This window comes from Fukomys damarensis, unplaced genomic scaffold (assembly GCF_012274545.1).
Source record: "Fukomys damarensis isolate Sample0158 unplaced genomic scaffold, DMR_v1.0_HiC HiC_scaffold_2, whole genome shotgun sequence".
In the NCBI taxonomy this organism is placed as follows: domain Eukaryota; kingdom Metazoa; phylum Chordata; class Mammalia; order Rodentia; family Bathyergidae; genus Fukomys; species Fukomys damarensis.
In genome coordinates, this window is record NW_022900914.1 from 46,726,359 (window position 1) to 46,740,879 (window position 14,521).

At 51.6% G+C, this 14,521-nt stretch overlaps 2 protein-coding genes across 4 annotated transcripts in view; one reads left to right on the forward strand and one right to left on the reverse strand.

Moving 5' to 3' along the window:
* Positions 1-6,551, forward strand: part of Ankrd53 (ankyrin repeat domain 53) — a 7,917-nt gene extending 1,366 nt beyond the window's left edge. Inside the window, exons 3-10 of the mRNA XM_019205309.1 lie at positions 3-227; positions 357-482; positions 536-677; positions 992-1,191; positions 2,523-2,687; positions 3,134-3,254; positions 5,173-5,864; positions 6,478-6,551. Coding sequence (XP_019060854.1) covers positions 3-227; positions 357-482; positions 536-677; positions 992-1,191; positions 2,523-2,687; positions 3,134-3,254; positions 5,173-5,862 — 1,669 coding nt within the window. The 3' untranslated portion in view covers positions 5,863-5,864; positions 6,478-6,551. The remainder of the gene's footprint in view (positions 1-2; positions 228-356; positions 483-535; positions 678-991; positions 1,192-2,522; positions 2,688-3,133; positions 3,255-5,172; positions 5,865-6,477) is intronic.
* A 165-nt stretch (positions 6,552-6,716) lies between these two features.
* On the reverse strand, positions 6,717-14,515 carry Tex261 (testis expressed 261). Of its 3 annotated transcripts, none has more exons than XM_010609640.1 (6): positions 14,391-14,515; positions 13,498-13,577; positions 12,581-12,734; positions 10,257-10,324; positions 9,616-9,718; positions 6,717-9,450 (listed from the first exon to the last, which is right to left on the reverse strand). In XM_010609640.1, exons 1-6 carry the CDS (start codon positions 14,458-14,460, stop codon positions 9,335-9,337), a joined length of 591 nt encoding a protein of 196 aa, XP_010607942.1. In that variant the 5' UTR covers positions 14,461-14,515; the 3' UTR covers positions 6,717-9,334. The 3 variants fall into 3 exon arrangements, with proteins under 3 accessions (XP_010607942.1, XP_010607943.1, XP_033620554.1); XM_010609641.3 differs by lacking the exon at positions 14,391-14,515 and adding an exon at positions 13,996-14,360; XM_033764663.1 differs by lacking the exon at positions 14,391-14,515 and adding an exon at positions 13,964-14,360.
* Positions 14,516-14,521: the final 6 nt, after the last annotated feature.

Sequence of the window (14,521 nt, forward strand, 5' to 3'; positions counted from 1 at the left end):
AGCAGAGACGACGCCCCGAGGGGAGAGGCTGGTGGGGAGGCGCCCGCAGTCCGTCCCCGGGCTCCAGCGCAGAGTTGCAGCCCCGCCGCGACCTCTGTCCGGACCCAGACAGGGACCCTGGACCCGGGAGAGGAAGAACGGAGAGGAGTGCAGCCCGGCTCCCGGCGGCGAGCGGACAAAGCCTTCCTGAAGGTCACTCCGAGTGACCTCGAGACCACGCGATCCAGGTGGGTGGGAGAAGGGGGCCAGGCTGCGGGGGGCGGGGAGACTGCGGCCTCTAAGGCACGGCTGGGGCCAGCGCGTCGTTGCTGGAGGTGACGGGGTGACTGTCCCGACCCCACCTGCGCTGACTCCAGCGCTTCCATCCCTGAGTCGTCGAGGAACTACTCCCAGCTGTTTGCGGCTGCGGTGGGCAACGTGGAATGGCTGCGATTCTGTCTGAATCAGGACCACGGGGGGGCGGGGAGACTGCGGCCTCTAAGGCACGGCTGGGGCCAGCGCGTCGTTGCTGGAGGTGACGGGGTGACTGTCCCGACCCCACCTGCGCTGACTCCAGCGCTTCCATCCCTGAGTCGTCGAGGAACTACTCCCAGCTGTTTGCGGCTGCGGTGGGCAACGTGGAATGGCTGCGATTCTGTCTGAATCAGGACCACGGGGAGATCCAGAGAGACCGCAAGGTGAGGCCTTGCGGTGCGGGCAGGGACTACGTCCATTGCAAAGAGCTCCTCATGCAGTGACCACCTTTTGAAGGTCTGACTGGGGTTTCCAGAGAAGTCTTTCTGTGTGAATAGTCCTGACTCACCTTCCCCAGGCCACCTTGGGGCAGGAAGGCAGGGTAAGGTGAAGAGCACACACCAGGAGTAGGAAGGGGTGTAAGCATCCGCCCAGGCAAGAAAGAAAGGGTAACCCCAAGGAATGGCTGTATCGACTAGGTGGTGGTCCTTTGGGACCCAATGCTGCTCAGCCTTCCGCCCCACTCTGAATGCTGCAGGGGTTCACTGCCATCCACTTCGCAGCCCAGCGGGGCAAGCTCGCATGCATGAAGGTTTTGATAGAGGAGTACAAGGTTCCAGTGGACCTGCCCACCTACAGTGGCCAGACCCCCCTGCATCTCGTCATGCATAAGGACAACAAGACCATGGCTGTCCCCTGCATTCTCTACTTGCTCAAGAAGGGGGCCTCCATCAACAGGTGAGTCCAGCCTGCTTTGGGAGAGAGGCCTGGAGCCTGGGCAGGTGGGAACTCTGCTCCCAAGCAGGCAACCCTCTGCAAGACCAGCAGAGGAGTATTTGGGGACTGGGGATAGGGCTGGGATTATGTCCCACGTAAAGCAGTGAGTGAGCTTACATGGTGTAGTGGGTAAGAAATTAGCCTCTGGAAGAGGACAGACCCAGTTCACATCCTGGCGTTGCCACTTGGTAGGAGACAGTGGAACCTTAGGCGAGTTACCCAGCCTGTAAGTTTCAGTGCTCTGGCTTCCAAACTCATGTGGACTTTAGAATCCCCAGTGTTCTATTTTGTTTTTGTTTGTTTTTTCTGGTACCAGGGATCGAACTCAGTACCTTGCACTTTTGAGGTGGGGCATTCCACTGAGCTAAACCCCTGGCCCTCTGTGTTCCATTTTGAAGGCTGTGATTTAATGGATCTGTAGCATGGCCCAGGCTTTGGAAGTTGCAAAAGATCCCTGGGTGTTTCTAATTTGCAAACAAGTTCAGGACGACTGGCAGTATTTCCATCTGGGATTTGGGAGAATGACACTATTCATTGTGTGGTGCTACTGTGATAACTGAGAAAATGCATGACATATAAGAAACTTTCATTCAAAATATTTATTGAGTGTGTGCTACTAAGCACATCTGGAATCAGACTATAGCAGCAAATACACAGAAACATACCACGGCCTCATGAAGCTAACATTCTAGTGCAGGAGTAGGCAATAAATCAGTAAACTAATAATTGAACAAATTCTGACAAATCATGGGAAGTGGTTAGAAAGGAAATAAACAGGGTGATGGAGTGGGAGCAAAGAGGCAAGAGGAGGATGTACTTTGGAGGAGGCAATCATCTCTAAGGAATGGAGATTAAGGGAGACAGCCATTGCAAAGGGCCAGTGAGATGTGTTGCAGGCAGAGGCGGCAACATATCAAAGGGCATGTTTGGGAAAGAGAGTGGCAGGCAGAGGATGAGGTTGAGGAAGAGACAGACTCCAGGATCTTTGGACCTTGTGGGCCATGGCAAGGCATGGGGAAGAATAGATGAGGTTAGTGGCTTTTGAACCAACCCAGCTTTCCTTCCAGTGGTTCTTATCTGTCACGTACCTCTTATAGTCAGAATTTTCTCTGTCCATTTAGTCCAGTTCCTCCCTGTAGGAACTTGAGGTCCAGAGAGGACAAGAGACATGGCCAGGACCACCCGGGAAACTGGTGGCAGAGTGGGGTCTGGAAGCTGGTTTGCCCACCTGTCTGATGAGCAATGCTCTGTCCTTCCTTTCTGCCCTCTTCCCTCCTGTTGGGGCCCTCCAGTCGGACAGGCAATGGCTTCACACCCCTGCACCTGGCAGCCCAAGAAGGCTTGCTGGGCTGCATGAAGACCCTGGTGCAGAGTGGTGCCAATGTCCGTGCCCAGGATGCCACAGGCTGCAAGCCCATCGACTACTGCAAAATATGGAACCACCGTGCCTGTGCCCGGTGAGGGTGTGAGAACCACCTGAAGTCTGCCACCCCTCCTCCTTACCCATCCCCTCTCTCACCCCTACCCCAGGGTCCTCATCCAAGGCTGGGTCTGGGTAACCAGGTGACAAGGGACAAGCCTGAGGGGGACCCCTGCCCAGGACATTACTGGCAGGGCTTTTGCCAGGTCTTGCTCTTTTAGGTTGAACTCTGTCCTCCTCCTTTGCCCTGGGGCCCCTGGCTGCTCAGCAGGAGGACAATGACCAAGCCATCACATTCCCCTTTCCCCTCAAAGGAAGAAGTTAGCCAAAGAACCCTGACAATGGGGATGGGTCATCTTGCTCATCCCTACTCCAGCAGCACCTCCCACCCCATCCAGGCCCTCAGTGTTTGCCATACTCCCCACCCACTTGGAAGCTTAGTCTCTGTAGGATGACACTCCCACACCTCCACCTTGGGGCCAGGTTCTTGAAGGATGCCATGTGGAAACAGGACAAGAAGGATTTTGCTTGTGAGATGAGGAAACTGAAGCGCCTCAAGGACCAGCTGACACTCATGGAGCAAAACTACCTGCTTGAGTATCAAGTAAGGGCAAGTGGGCAGGGCAGGCGCCAGCTGCTATGTGGGCTTGTGAGCAGAGGAGGGACCCTCAGTTGTGAGAAGGGTAGCTAGAAACACTCAAACCTAGGAAGAATCTCCCACTCCTCACTATTCTGCCAAAATTCCTCCCTCGTGAGCCCCTTCTCTAGGTCACAAGTATTGTCCTATGCCAGAAAGCAAACATAACAAATCAACAAGTAATCATGAGCCCAGTGTACTACCCTGCTTCCAAATGAGACTGTCATAAGAGCAGGCCCCATATGTCACTGGGATTCACATTACAGATAAGAAGGCTCAAGGCTGGCCATGGTGGTGCATGCCTACAATCCCAGGACTCTGGGGGGCTGAGGCAGAAGGACTGGAAGTTGGAGCCCGGCCTGGGTAATTTTGTGACTTAGTGAGAACTTGTCTCAAAATTAAAAACAAAATGAAATAAAAAGGGCTGGGAAAGTTCTGGATTCAATCTCCAAAACTGCAGGATGAAAAGAAGACTCATTCTTTTTCCCAGTGGATACTTAGCCCTCACTAGGCACCTGCCAGACATCCAAGGTGCGGTCCCCACTACTGTTGCTTAGAGTCTTGGAAGGAAGCAGGTTACATTCCTGTGGGAGTCCAGGTGGTCCTGGAAGGGATGCTTAGGGGGAGTCTTTGAAGATAGGCGGTTGGCCATATGAAGAAGTAAGGAAAGGCTGACCACACAGAGGGAATAGCTGCGTGGAAAGGCACAGGAGCATATGGGAACACGATATACACAGAGAACAGATGGAGACCAGATGTGAGTTGGAGACAGACAAATTAGATTTGGCAGGGGTCCAGATCAATGAGAGATTTTAAGAAATTATATAGGTACAATTATATAGGATGCAAAAAACAGAAAGCCCTGAAAAATGCTTGGAATTATAAGTGGATCCCAAAGTGGGGAAGGCTTCAGAGCCCTACTACTACTCCACAACTCCAGCTTTATTCCTTACATTCCTCATTGTCTGTGTCACCCAGACCCCATGGCCACACAAAAATCCAGAGGAGGCAGAACCCATCTGTTTCCTGTGGTCCTTTCCCTTCACTTGCAGACCTCAATCATGTGTCCATTCTTGCTCCAATGACTAGAAGTAAAGGAAAGCCATCTGCCCATTGACTTAGATGTGGGGTGAGGCTGATGGAATTAGGATTGGCTTAGACTAATCACAGCAAACCCTGAAGCTAGGTCAATCTCCAAAGCATCTGATTGCTTAGCAACAGACTGGGAATAAGATACTAAGATAAACAGGGTGAGAAAGTTCTGGGACAGGAGGAAGGTTCAATTCCAATGGAGGCAAGGACAGAGTTGAGCAGTCACTGCCTCCCAGCCAGCTGACTGGAACTTCCCCTATATGACTAGGTCCACTGCTTCCAAGACACCTGTCCAGATTAGATCTACCCAATTCTAGGACCTCCAAACCTTTCTACTTTGTCTTTCCAGGGTCTCACTTCTCATTTGCCTATTCCCCCATTAAACCAGAGACTTACATATGGCAGGCTATATCAGACTGGGGATTCCTCTAGGAGAGGGAAATTTTTTCCCCATGTGTTTTCCTTGGGGTGGAGATTGTCTCCCTGCACTAGCTGGAGGTTCCCCTAAGTCAGAGGCTGTATTGTCCCCAGTCAAGGTGGAGGCTCCCCTATGGAAGAGGCTCTTTCTCTCCCCATCAGTCCAGTAGCTCCCTTTAGGCAAGAATTGTCTCCTCCATCAGAACAAGGGCTCTTGTAAGGTAGGTGTTCCTCTCATCAAATTTAGGTGTTCCCTGTAGCAAGGATAGTGTTTTACCAGTTAGGCCTGAGGTTCCCAAGGACTGCAGCCACAAGGCCTCATTTCACATAGACACAAGAACAGCCCTCTGCCACAGTTGTGTGCCTTTTGTTGCAGAAAGAACACCAACTCCTGAGAGAGGAGGATTTCAGGAAATGGCTTCATCGCAAGCTGCTTCAATCCTCAGTCTCCAACCGTAAGCAAGAGGCTGGTGCCCCAACTTGCCCCAGTGCCCTTTGTAAGACCCCAGGATCCCAGATTTCCAAGAGCTTCTACCGTTTCGTGGAGGCCCGCCTGAAAAGCACGCCTCAGCCCAAGGTGCCACCCAAGCCAATCTACAGGCAGCCTAAAATCAGTCGGCCCAAGTTGTGGAATCTTAGCAATAACCCTGCCAGATCCTGCCCATTCAGCATCAGCTGCCCACAGGACATCCGTCTGGGTGTTCACCCCGACCCCTGTCAGGAGCACGATTTCCGCAACTTCGTGGAGGTGACACGGAACGCACACGGTGGTGCGCAGCTGCGCACAGTGGATGGCCACTGGGTGGCGCCCATACCGCAGCTCCCTTTTGAAGTGATGGTCCGCATGCTGCACCCAGGAGTGCGGCCATACAGGATGAAGGTGCCCCAGGGATTTTGTGTAAAGAGCATACTGGACATACCCCAGAGGCGGCATCCGGGGCAGGACACCTTCTGGACTGACACTATGGCCATGAACCTGCGTGAGACATTTGACAAAGCCTTCCTGGCATCTATGCAAGCTCATGGAGGGCTCCCTGCCTTGCCCTCCTCTCCAGCTGCCTTATAAAGGTATTTTGGTAGCACCTGTACCCAAGGCTGCCCAGTGAAGGCTAAAGTGTGTTGATTCGTGCTGTGGAGGAAAGAGGGAGGGCTGCCTATGGGCTTCCCACTCCCAGGCTCCAGGACAGTATCTGTCTGCCCTGCCGAAGCCCAGACCCCAGGGCTCCCTTCTCTCTCAGAATATCTTGGCTCCCCCGAGAACCCAAGAGGGAAGAGCTTCAAGGTTCAGATTGGATGCCATCACTACTCTAGGCCCTAACAATGTAAAAGTAACACTTTGTTTTCCCACTGCTTTCTCCTACCCCAGTGCACCGGGATGAAAGGACTCCTGGACATTCTGACTCAAATTAAGTTCTTTTTTGTTGTAGGTGCTAAGCCTCCTTCACCCTTTGTGGCACTGGAGATTGAACCCAGGGCCTTCACATGGAGCTAGAGCCCACACCTTTTTTGTTTTGATTTTTGGGGGCTGTTTTATTTTTGTTTTTTTTTTTAAGACAAGGTCTCACTAAGTAGCTGAATGGGCCAGGCTGGATTCCAACTCGGGATTCTCCTGCCTCAGCCTCCCAGGGTGCAGGGATTAAGGTGTGGACCATCAATGCCCAACTTCACTATTTTTCTGCAGGTCCAGACTGGGCAAAGGAAAGCTGTTTTGTCACCCTGGCATGCGATTCCCTGCTCCTATGGACTACCGTCTCTTACTTCTAGCTGCCATCGAAGTTTCCACCATTCAAAGCAGCACAGGCAACACATCTAGAGAGAGGGAAGATCTGCAGTTTTGACGTGAGACTACAAAACCTCCTGTACTTCCTCTAGGAAGCTGTCCAGGGTCCCCTGCAATCCCCTCGTACACATTACAGTTCATTCATTAAAGAAACATTTATTGAGTGCTTTCTATGTGCCAGGTGCCAAACCAGGCGCTGCTGATACAAAAATTCAAGGACAGTCCCTGCCCTCAAGGAGCTTACAGTCTAGTGGAGAGATAGATTATAAAGCAGGCAGATAAATCCAAAGTGATGTGTGGTGTGTTGGGGCTAGGGAAGGAGAAGGGATACTCAAAGCTCCTTAGAGGAAGTAAAAATCTAAATTGAGACCTGACAGAGAAAGTACCAAAGTGAGCAAAAGAGGAATCAAAATGGTGAGAACGAGCCATTGTATCTCTGCCTACAGGAGGCTAGGACCCAAAGTGCAAGGAGGAGATGAGACCAGAGGTGAGAAGGGGCCAGGGTATCGGAGACTCACATGCTGAAGGGTCTGGGCTTTATTCTAAAGGCAGTAGGGAGCTATAGTAGGTACTAGGCCAGAGTGACTTGATCAGTTTTGCATTGTGAAAGACAACTCTGGCTGGCCATGGGATAAGAGAAGCAGCAGGGAGCTATCAGAACAAGCCAGGTAAAAGTTGATGATAATGAGGGTGGCTCAAATTAAGAGATGTCAAAAAAATAGATTTGATAGTTCTTAAGAGACTGGATGAGGGTAGAAAGAGAAAACAGGAACTTGAGAGCAAGGTTCTTGTCTCCTGAGTGGTGTAACAGCCTAGGTAGGTACCCGAATGAGGCAGGCAGGTTTACAGAGGACTACCATGAATCTGAGTTGTCTATGGACCCAGAAGACAGCAGGACCGTGATTCAGATCAGGAGGGATGCTGCGGCTACCAGTGAACACTTGGTTCTGCAGCAGAGTCCCTGAAGCCATCCGCATGGATGGGGTTTCCAGGGAGCCCACAACATAACCCTGAGAGGCCCTAGTGCATGGAGTAAGCAGAGAAGCCAAAGAAAAGGAGACTGAAAGGAGCAGCTAGAGAGACAGAGGGACAACCAGTGCCACAGAAGAGCCAGGGAAGCACAATTCGAGAAACAAGCAGGATAAACATGTCAGCTGCTGCTGAGATCTGGCAGGATAGTCTGGAGAATCTGCTGGATTTAGCATGTGAAGGCCACCTGCCAACCCTGAGAGAGCACTGACCAGCAGGAGAGTGAACACGGGGGCAAAGCCACCTCATCAGGGTGAGGAATGAAATCGACAGCAAGGGACACTAGGGCCCAGCTGACAACCTTGGTGAGGACACTAGCCTCATGTCCTCTACTTGGTCTGCACAGCATAGCATAGCAGAACAGGGCTAGCAATCTCACTTGCATCCAAAGACCAAATGTGCTGGTCCTCCCAGGGAGGGTTAGGCAGGTATCCTCAAGAGAACAGAAATGCTAAAGCCAAGGAAATAAAGGGCTATGATGGGATCTCAGGCATGATTTACAGATGTTCAAGCACGAGGTCTTCCCGGTGACTTAAGGTGCCACAGGTGTGTAGTGCATCCTGCACCTGCCAGCCTCACTGTGAGGTATAGGACATGGCCAGTGATGGCTCTCAAGAGGACGCCATTCCACTATGTACTGTTGAGTACTTGCAAGGCACTAGAGTTGGAGTGCAAGGTCAACAAATGCTGGTCTGTGCCTGAGCCCTGGCCTGCCTTCTTGGAAGGCAGAGATCATCTCCCCAGGAGCCAGGAGCACACAGAACAGAGTGACAGACCTTGTGTGCTCTTAGAGTGACAAATAGCCTCTCTCACCAACCTCATTTCATAGAAAACAGTCTAGACCCAGGCTGCCTGGAAGCCTTTTTTTTTTTTTTTTTTTAAGCCTGAGATAGAATTCAGCCAGAAATCATTCCTCTCCCTCAGAGGAAGACTTATAAATAGAATACTGTAGATGATCTTCTGAAAATCTAACCCAATCCTTAACTGTCTCCTCTCCTACTTCCAGCGTGACAGCCAAAGAGCCTGGGGGAAAGAAGAGATGGAAGAGGGAGGTGCATAAGAAAGGCCACTGCTGCCCCCCCCCCGCCTCCCACATCACACCCAAGCTCTGCTCATCTCTGCCCCCTCCCACTAAGGACAAGTCCTTTGAGAAGGGCAAGACTCAGACCGAGGAGAGGAGTCCCTGGAGCAGGAAGCTAGTCCACTCCAGGCAGAAAGCAGGAAGAAGGAAGATGAACTTTTGGGGTATTAAGGCAAACAGTGCCACCTAGAATCTTTATTCAAACGGGAATCAGCAATTGGACAAAAATCACAGTTAAATAGCGAAAACCATTTGTCTTGGAAGTGCCAAGCTATGTCCCCTCCCTACAGTCACCTGCCCAGGGAACTTGTCACCGGCTATTCTCCAGCTTCATGGACCCTGCCCTGCCTCCCCCGTCTGAGCCTGAAACTCCCAATCCACCTCAGGAGGGGGAGAGGAGGCTTGGGAACTAGGACACCTGGCTAAGCAGGCTTTGCCACCTCCCTGGTCCCCTGTGAGGTTACAGCCCCTGGCAATATCAGATCAAAGCCAAGCTGAGCCCCCAAGGAGGGTGAGGATGGGGCTTCAGGACCAAGGGAAGGGAAGCAAGGCTGGTGGAAGGTGTCTTCCAGGCTCTTGGCCCCTACCTAGCACAGAGGCGCAGGGGCCTGAGTGCTGATCTTGCCCCACATTCCCTCCCCAAAGGGGTCAGTATATCTTCTGACGACTGGGTAGAATGGCCTCTTTGATGAAGGAGAAAACAACCAGGATCCCTAAGCGTTTTCCCCGCTTGCCTTTGGTGAAGTAATTGGAGACCACGTCATCTGTAGAGACACAGGGAGACGAGCAGACGAGATGAATGCATGTGTTTACACAGCTCTCCCCACCCAGAGCCCCAGTATCCCATCACAAGGCTGGACTCTGGTTCCCTCAGATGACTCAGGCCTTGTAGGTGTCCCCCACCTGGCCCATCACAAACCCCTTCTCACCTCCTGGCTGCATGGTGGAGGGCAGGACATTCTCCCCAGCCGAAAGTGACACAAAGAATGCAAACGGGATTATCCACAAGCAGAAAGTGAAATAGGCCAGGACCTGGCAATGAGAGAGGCACCAAAAATGGGCTGGGTGTGGTCACCAGGGGTCTTGGTCTGCCCCTCATTTCTGCAAGGCCAGGGCATTCTCAGAGAGAGATAATTCAATGGGGAAAGGTAGAAGCAGACAATGACCGACTGTGCCTCACTCTTTCCAAAACAGTGATCCTGTTCTTTGCTGGGGCTTCAAACTGAAGGCCTGGAGTGAGGAGAAACGCTGGGAGAAAAGCCCACACCTGCCATGAGGTCTGTGTCGACAAGCCAGTGCAGGATTTCTTCTGGCCTCAGCATAACCCCATTTGGGACTCAAAAAACTTGCTAGAGGAAAGCAGTGTCCCCTCTACCTCAGCCGAGGGGATCCCTTCTGTTCCTTAGCCACACTGCTTTCAAAAACCATCCATATCATGTTTCACTTTATTTAAGATGTGATCTCAGAATAGACTTAGGTTCAGATTATGGCTGAGATTATAATGCAAATCATCCAAGTCCCATTATTTCCCCGTTCCCAGGACTAGTTGCATGTGCTGGACACTGCTTACCTCTGAGAAAGGATAATATTCTTCTGCAAAAAACTGAAACGCTAAATAATGATTCACCACCACTAATCCTGTTAAGGGAATGAACAGTTGGTCAGTTTGAGGGAATGACATAAAGCTTGACTTTTCAAACTCAAAAGGCCCTGGAAATTAGGAGCCCTTATTCCTGACTTTGCACCCAAAAAAAGATCATGGCTTTGGGCTAGCACACTACTGTCTAGAACTTAGTTCCCCATCTGTCAAGGTGGGAGAATCAGCTCCAACCTGCTCACTGCAGAGGGCATAATGAGTAAAGTTAGAAGGGAGAAAAGAAAGCTATGGAATGCCATAAAAATGAGACTTTGGTGTTACATAATCCAAAGCATCATGACAATGAACTGTTTTTTTTGTTTATTTGTTTGTCTGGTATCAGGGATCGAACTTGGGTCCTTGTGCTTGCAAGGCAGGAGGCGGAACCACTGAGCTAAATCGCTGGCCCTATGATGAACTGGTTTTAACTGAATGCTTTTATTGAAGCACCCAGCCTGAGGTGATGGTGCTTGTAATTCCAGCACTATGGGAGGTTGAGGCAGCGAGATCACAAGTTCAAACCGAGCCTGGGCAACTCAGTGAGACCCTGTCTCAATCAATCAACCAAAGCTCTCCCAGGAGGAATAGATGGAGGAAGTCATGGGTGTACAAACCAGATCCCTTATGAGACTCTACTACAAACTGGGTCACAGGGAAAAGGCCACCTCAAAGGAGTGTCTGCATGAGGTACAGTTTAGGATTCTTCAGAATATGGGGAAGGTTCCTTCTCCATCCCGCCTGAGGGTAAGGCAACTAGTTTGAACTGGTATGTTCTGGTCCCACACGTACCTTCTCAGCGTGCAACCATTTTTACTAAAAAGCAAGCAAGCAGGTCAGAGGGACAGACTACTCAGAGGTAGGCATCCCTGGCTGTTCCATGATGGGGTGAAGTACAAGCACCAGAAAGAATGCGTTCCCTGAACCTGAACCCCCCACCACACACACACCTGTTGCCATGTCTCTCTTCTCCCCTCTTGCCGCTCCCCTTCTACGGCAAAAACCATACTTCTGTTTCATCTAGCCAATGCTAAGGCTAAGGCAAGCATAAGGTAACTGGTGCCTGGGGCCCACTAGATCTTTCAGAGAAGCTCTCTAGGCAGCGGAATGGCAGGCTGAAGGAATGACAAAGGAAACCCAGGGAGTATACCACCAGGGGGTGGGAGGGTTCTCGTAGGGATGAAGTAGAAGGGCTCCTACAATCCCACACCCTTTGTAGTGGTAGGATTGAATCAAGGATTTGTGACTGCTACGAAAGTGCACCACCACTATGCTTCATCTCCAGCCCTTTTTATTTTGAAACAAGGTATTGCTGAGTTGCCCATGGTATCCCCAAACTTGTGATCCTCCTGCTTCAGCCTCCCAAATAGGTGGGATAACAGGCACACACCACTGTGCCCAGACGTGCTGAAAAAATTCTACGGTGAAATCACAAGGCATTCAGGGAAAGGACCCAGTCCTAGCTTTAACATTATGCCTCCCGTTCTAGGTTCTCATACAAAAATACAAAAGTAGCTCCAAAATACCCCTAATTCTACTTGATAGCCTGATCCAAGCCTAGGATACCCACTAATGATGATTAGCAGAAGATACAGCAAAACTTGTGAACAAGTATTTTCTGAATCCTTCTCTGTGAACACATGGAATCGCCTACCATGTGATTGTGCCAACAGTTCTCCCAACATCACCTCTGAGCAGATTGAGTAGCTAAGTCCGAGACTGGACTCTCACAGTCAGGGAGTGGTGGCAAGAAGGCTGGGGTCCTCAGCCCTGAGGCAGCTGAAACCACTGACAATGCAACCAGAAAAAGGAGCCCCAGGAGACATCTGCACCAGGCCAGTGTCTGCAGCAGCCTCACAACACTCTGAAGCTCCAGTCTTGATCATGACCGTGGGCTGGATGGAAGCTGCCCACCTACCAAGGAAATGCTTCAGGCTTTTGGGCCAAGTGGTTTCAGGCTGGGACTGATCAGATGGGCCTCTGCCTCCACCAACCTGTAACCAATTTCCTCTTCCCAAATCCTTCTTCAAACTTCACTGTTTGGGAAAGTCCTCCCAACCTGAGTCCCCAAAACCCCCACAATTCTAGGCACTGTGGTTAAGGCAGGCTCTAAGGTCCTCACAAGTGAGAAGCCTGTATTCCAAACCTCCCAGAGAACCTCAGTGGCCTCTCTCCTCCTCTGTATCCCCTGAATGCCCAGGACTGAGCTAGGTATATCCAACCACGTGAGCTGCCCCCCTTCCCACTCTGTACCCTCTCACCACACGACAGGATGAAATTAGGTGAAGTCAGCATGATGAAGGGGAAGGTCTGCAGGAGGCCAAAGTAGACGAGGTTGGTGAATAGGCCCACACCGATCATGCTGGTGGGAAAGCGCTCAAAGACGTAGAGGCCAATCAGCACAGCTGTGGAGAACTGAAACAACCAGACACAGTGCAGAGAGCCCTTCCAGGCAGCTGCCCAGACTCCCTAACCCCATCCTGCTCTGGGCAGCACTAGGTTCATGTTTCATCTTCTCGTTTCATAGTCCCAGGCCTGGGTCTCCCAGCTAGACTCTTAGCTCGCAAAGAAGAGCATCTTTAAATGCCATTTCTCAAAATTTTGATAGCAGCCCCCAGTTAAAAAAAAAAGATTCTACAGCCACCCCAAGAGACACATTCAGCTGGCAGAAATCTGTGCACCAACAGTCACTCCTGGGCCCTTGACATCAGTGGCTATGATAAATCCTCAGGAATAGAAGCCTCCCCTGATGCCAGGCGAGGGCAGGGCCAGAGGTGCTCCCTTTAAATCCAAATAGAAAAAGGGCAATAAAAAAGCATTCAGAACTGTCCTTAGGTTCCACTAAATTCTAAACACTGGGAGCAGGGCAAGGGGCTAGAGCCAATGGGAAACAACAAAGCAAAGGGGCCTGTCAACAAGAACACACACTAGGCTGGTACCTTGAGCAACTGAAAAGGATTGCAGGGAAGCAGTGCCACTTGGGAAAGGAGACCTGGAAAGATTTGGTTCCAGGAATGCAGACCCAAAAGACAGAGCAGGGGTGGGGGGCGTGTAGGAGTGATACCCTCAGGCAACAGCAGAGGCGGGGCTCTTACCATGCAGGCCAAACTCTCCCCACCTTCTGTTCCTGAGACAGGGCAAAAGAGTGAGAGAAATCCTGGGGAAAGCAGCCACTTACCCAGATCATGTATTTTATGATTCTGCTGGTGGCCATTGTGTATTCTTCTATCAGTTCTGCCAGGTAGTAGAGTCCAGCGGCTGGGGGATGGCAAAAAAGAGCAAGCAGGAAGAATATCAGCTCAGGTCACTCCCACCAGCCTGGTCATTCCCAACAACCCAAGTGCTGCCCTTACATGTCTGGAGAAGGGGAACTTTATCAGGGCAAAATGAATGGAAGTCTGCATTAGACTCAACACAAAGTTCACCTCTGGCCCAAAAAGTATATTTCATTCACTTATTCAATAAATACCTGCGGGGCACTTAGTATGGGCCAGGTCCTGGGCCAAGTGGTAAGAAACAGCAGAACAAGACAGACAAGGTTCTTCCCCCGACCCAGCTTGAGGAGAGGGATGGGAAGCAGGGACCCTGACAATCCCCAGATTACTTTAGGACAAGTACTGGGTACTGCTGCACCATCATCAGACCTCTACGGAAGGCTTCCCGGGGGAGGCGAGACCTCAATTAAAATCCAGGAGGCACCAGCCTGAAGTGGGTGAAGTGTCAAAGGAGGAGAGCGGCAAGTACAAAGAGCCAGTAGGGAAAGAACGGCAGGAGGTGCTGGGGAAAAGTTCGGCGCGGTGGGGTCGCGAGCGAAGGAGCGGTTGGCAGCTCGCGGGGCGCCCAAGACACTTAAGTCACCCTTCCCGGGCACTGCTGGGCGGACTTTGTGACATCTGGCAGGACCCGCGGATCGGCTAGGCTGTTGGGCTCAGCAGCAGGGGCAAGATGCGGCAGGCCGGGAGGTGAACCCAGAGCCGCCGCCCAGGGACCCCGACTCTCTCCATACACCCCGCGATGCAACCCTGGGCAAGTACAGGTGCCGGAGCAGGAGCCCGGGCCGCGCACTCTCACCGACGGCCAGCGTGATGAAGCCCACTTGGATGAACAGCGACAGCCAGCTCAGCACGTACATGAACCACATGGCGCCCCCACGCTGCCCGTCCCCGGGCGCCGGGACCGGCCTGCGCTCCTAGGCTCCGGCG

Coding starts and splice junctions, on each gene's coding strand:
- Tex261 (XM_010609640.1), bottom strand. CDS start 14,460: ATGTGGTTCATGTACGTGCTGAGCTGGCTGTCGCTGTTCATCCAAGTG. Junction 13,578..14,390: donor CTTCATCACGCTGGCCGTCG/GTGAGAGTGCGC, acceptor GCCATCCCCCAG/CCGCTGGACTCTACTACCTG. Junction 10,325..12,580: donor TAATTTCATCCTGTCGTGTG/GTGAGAGGGTAC, acceptor TTCCCTTAACAG/GATTAGTGGTGGTGAATCAT.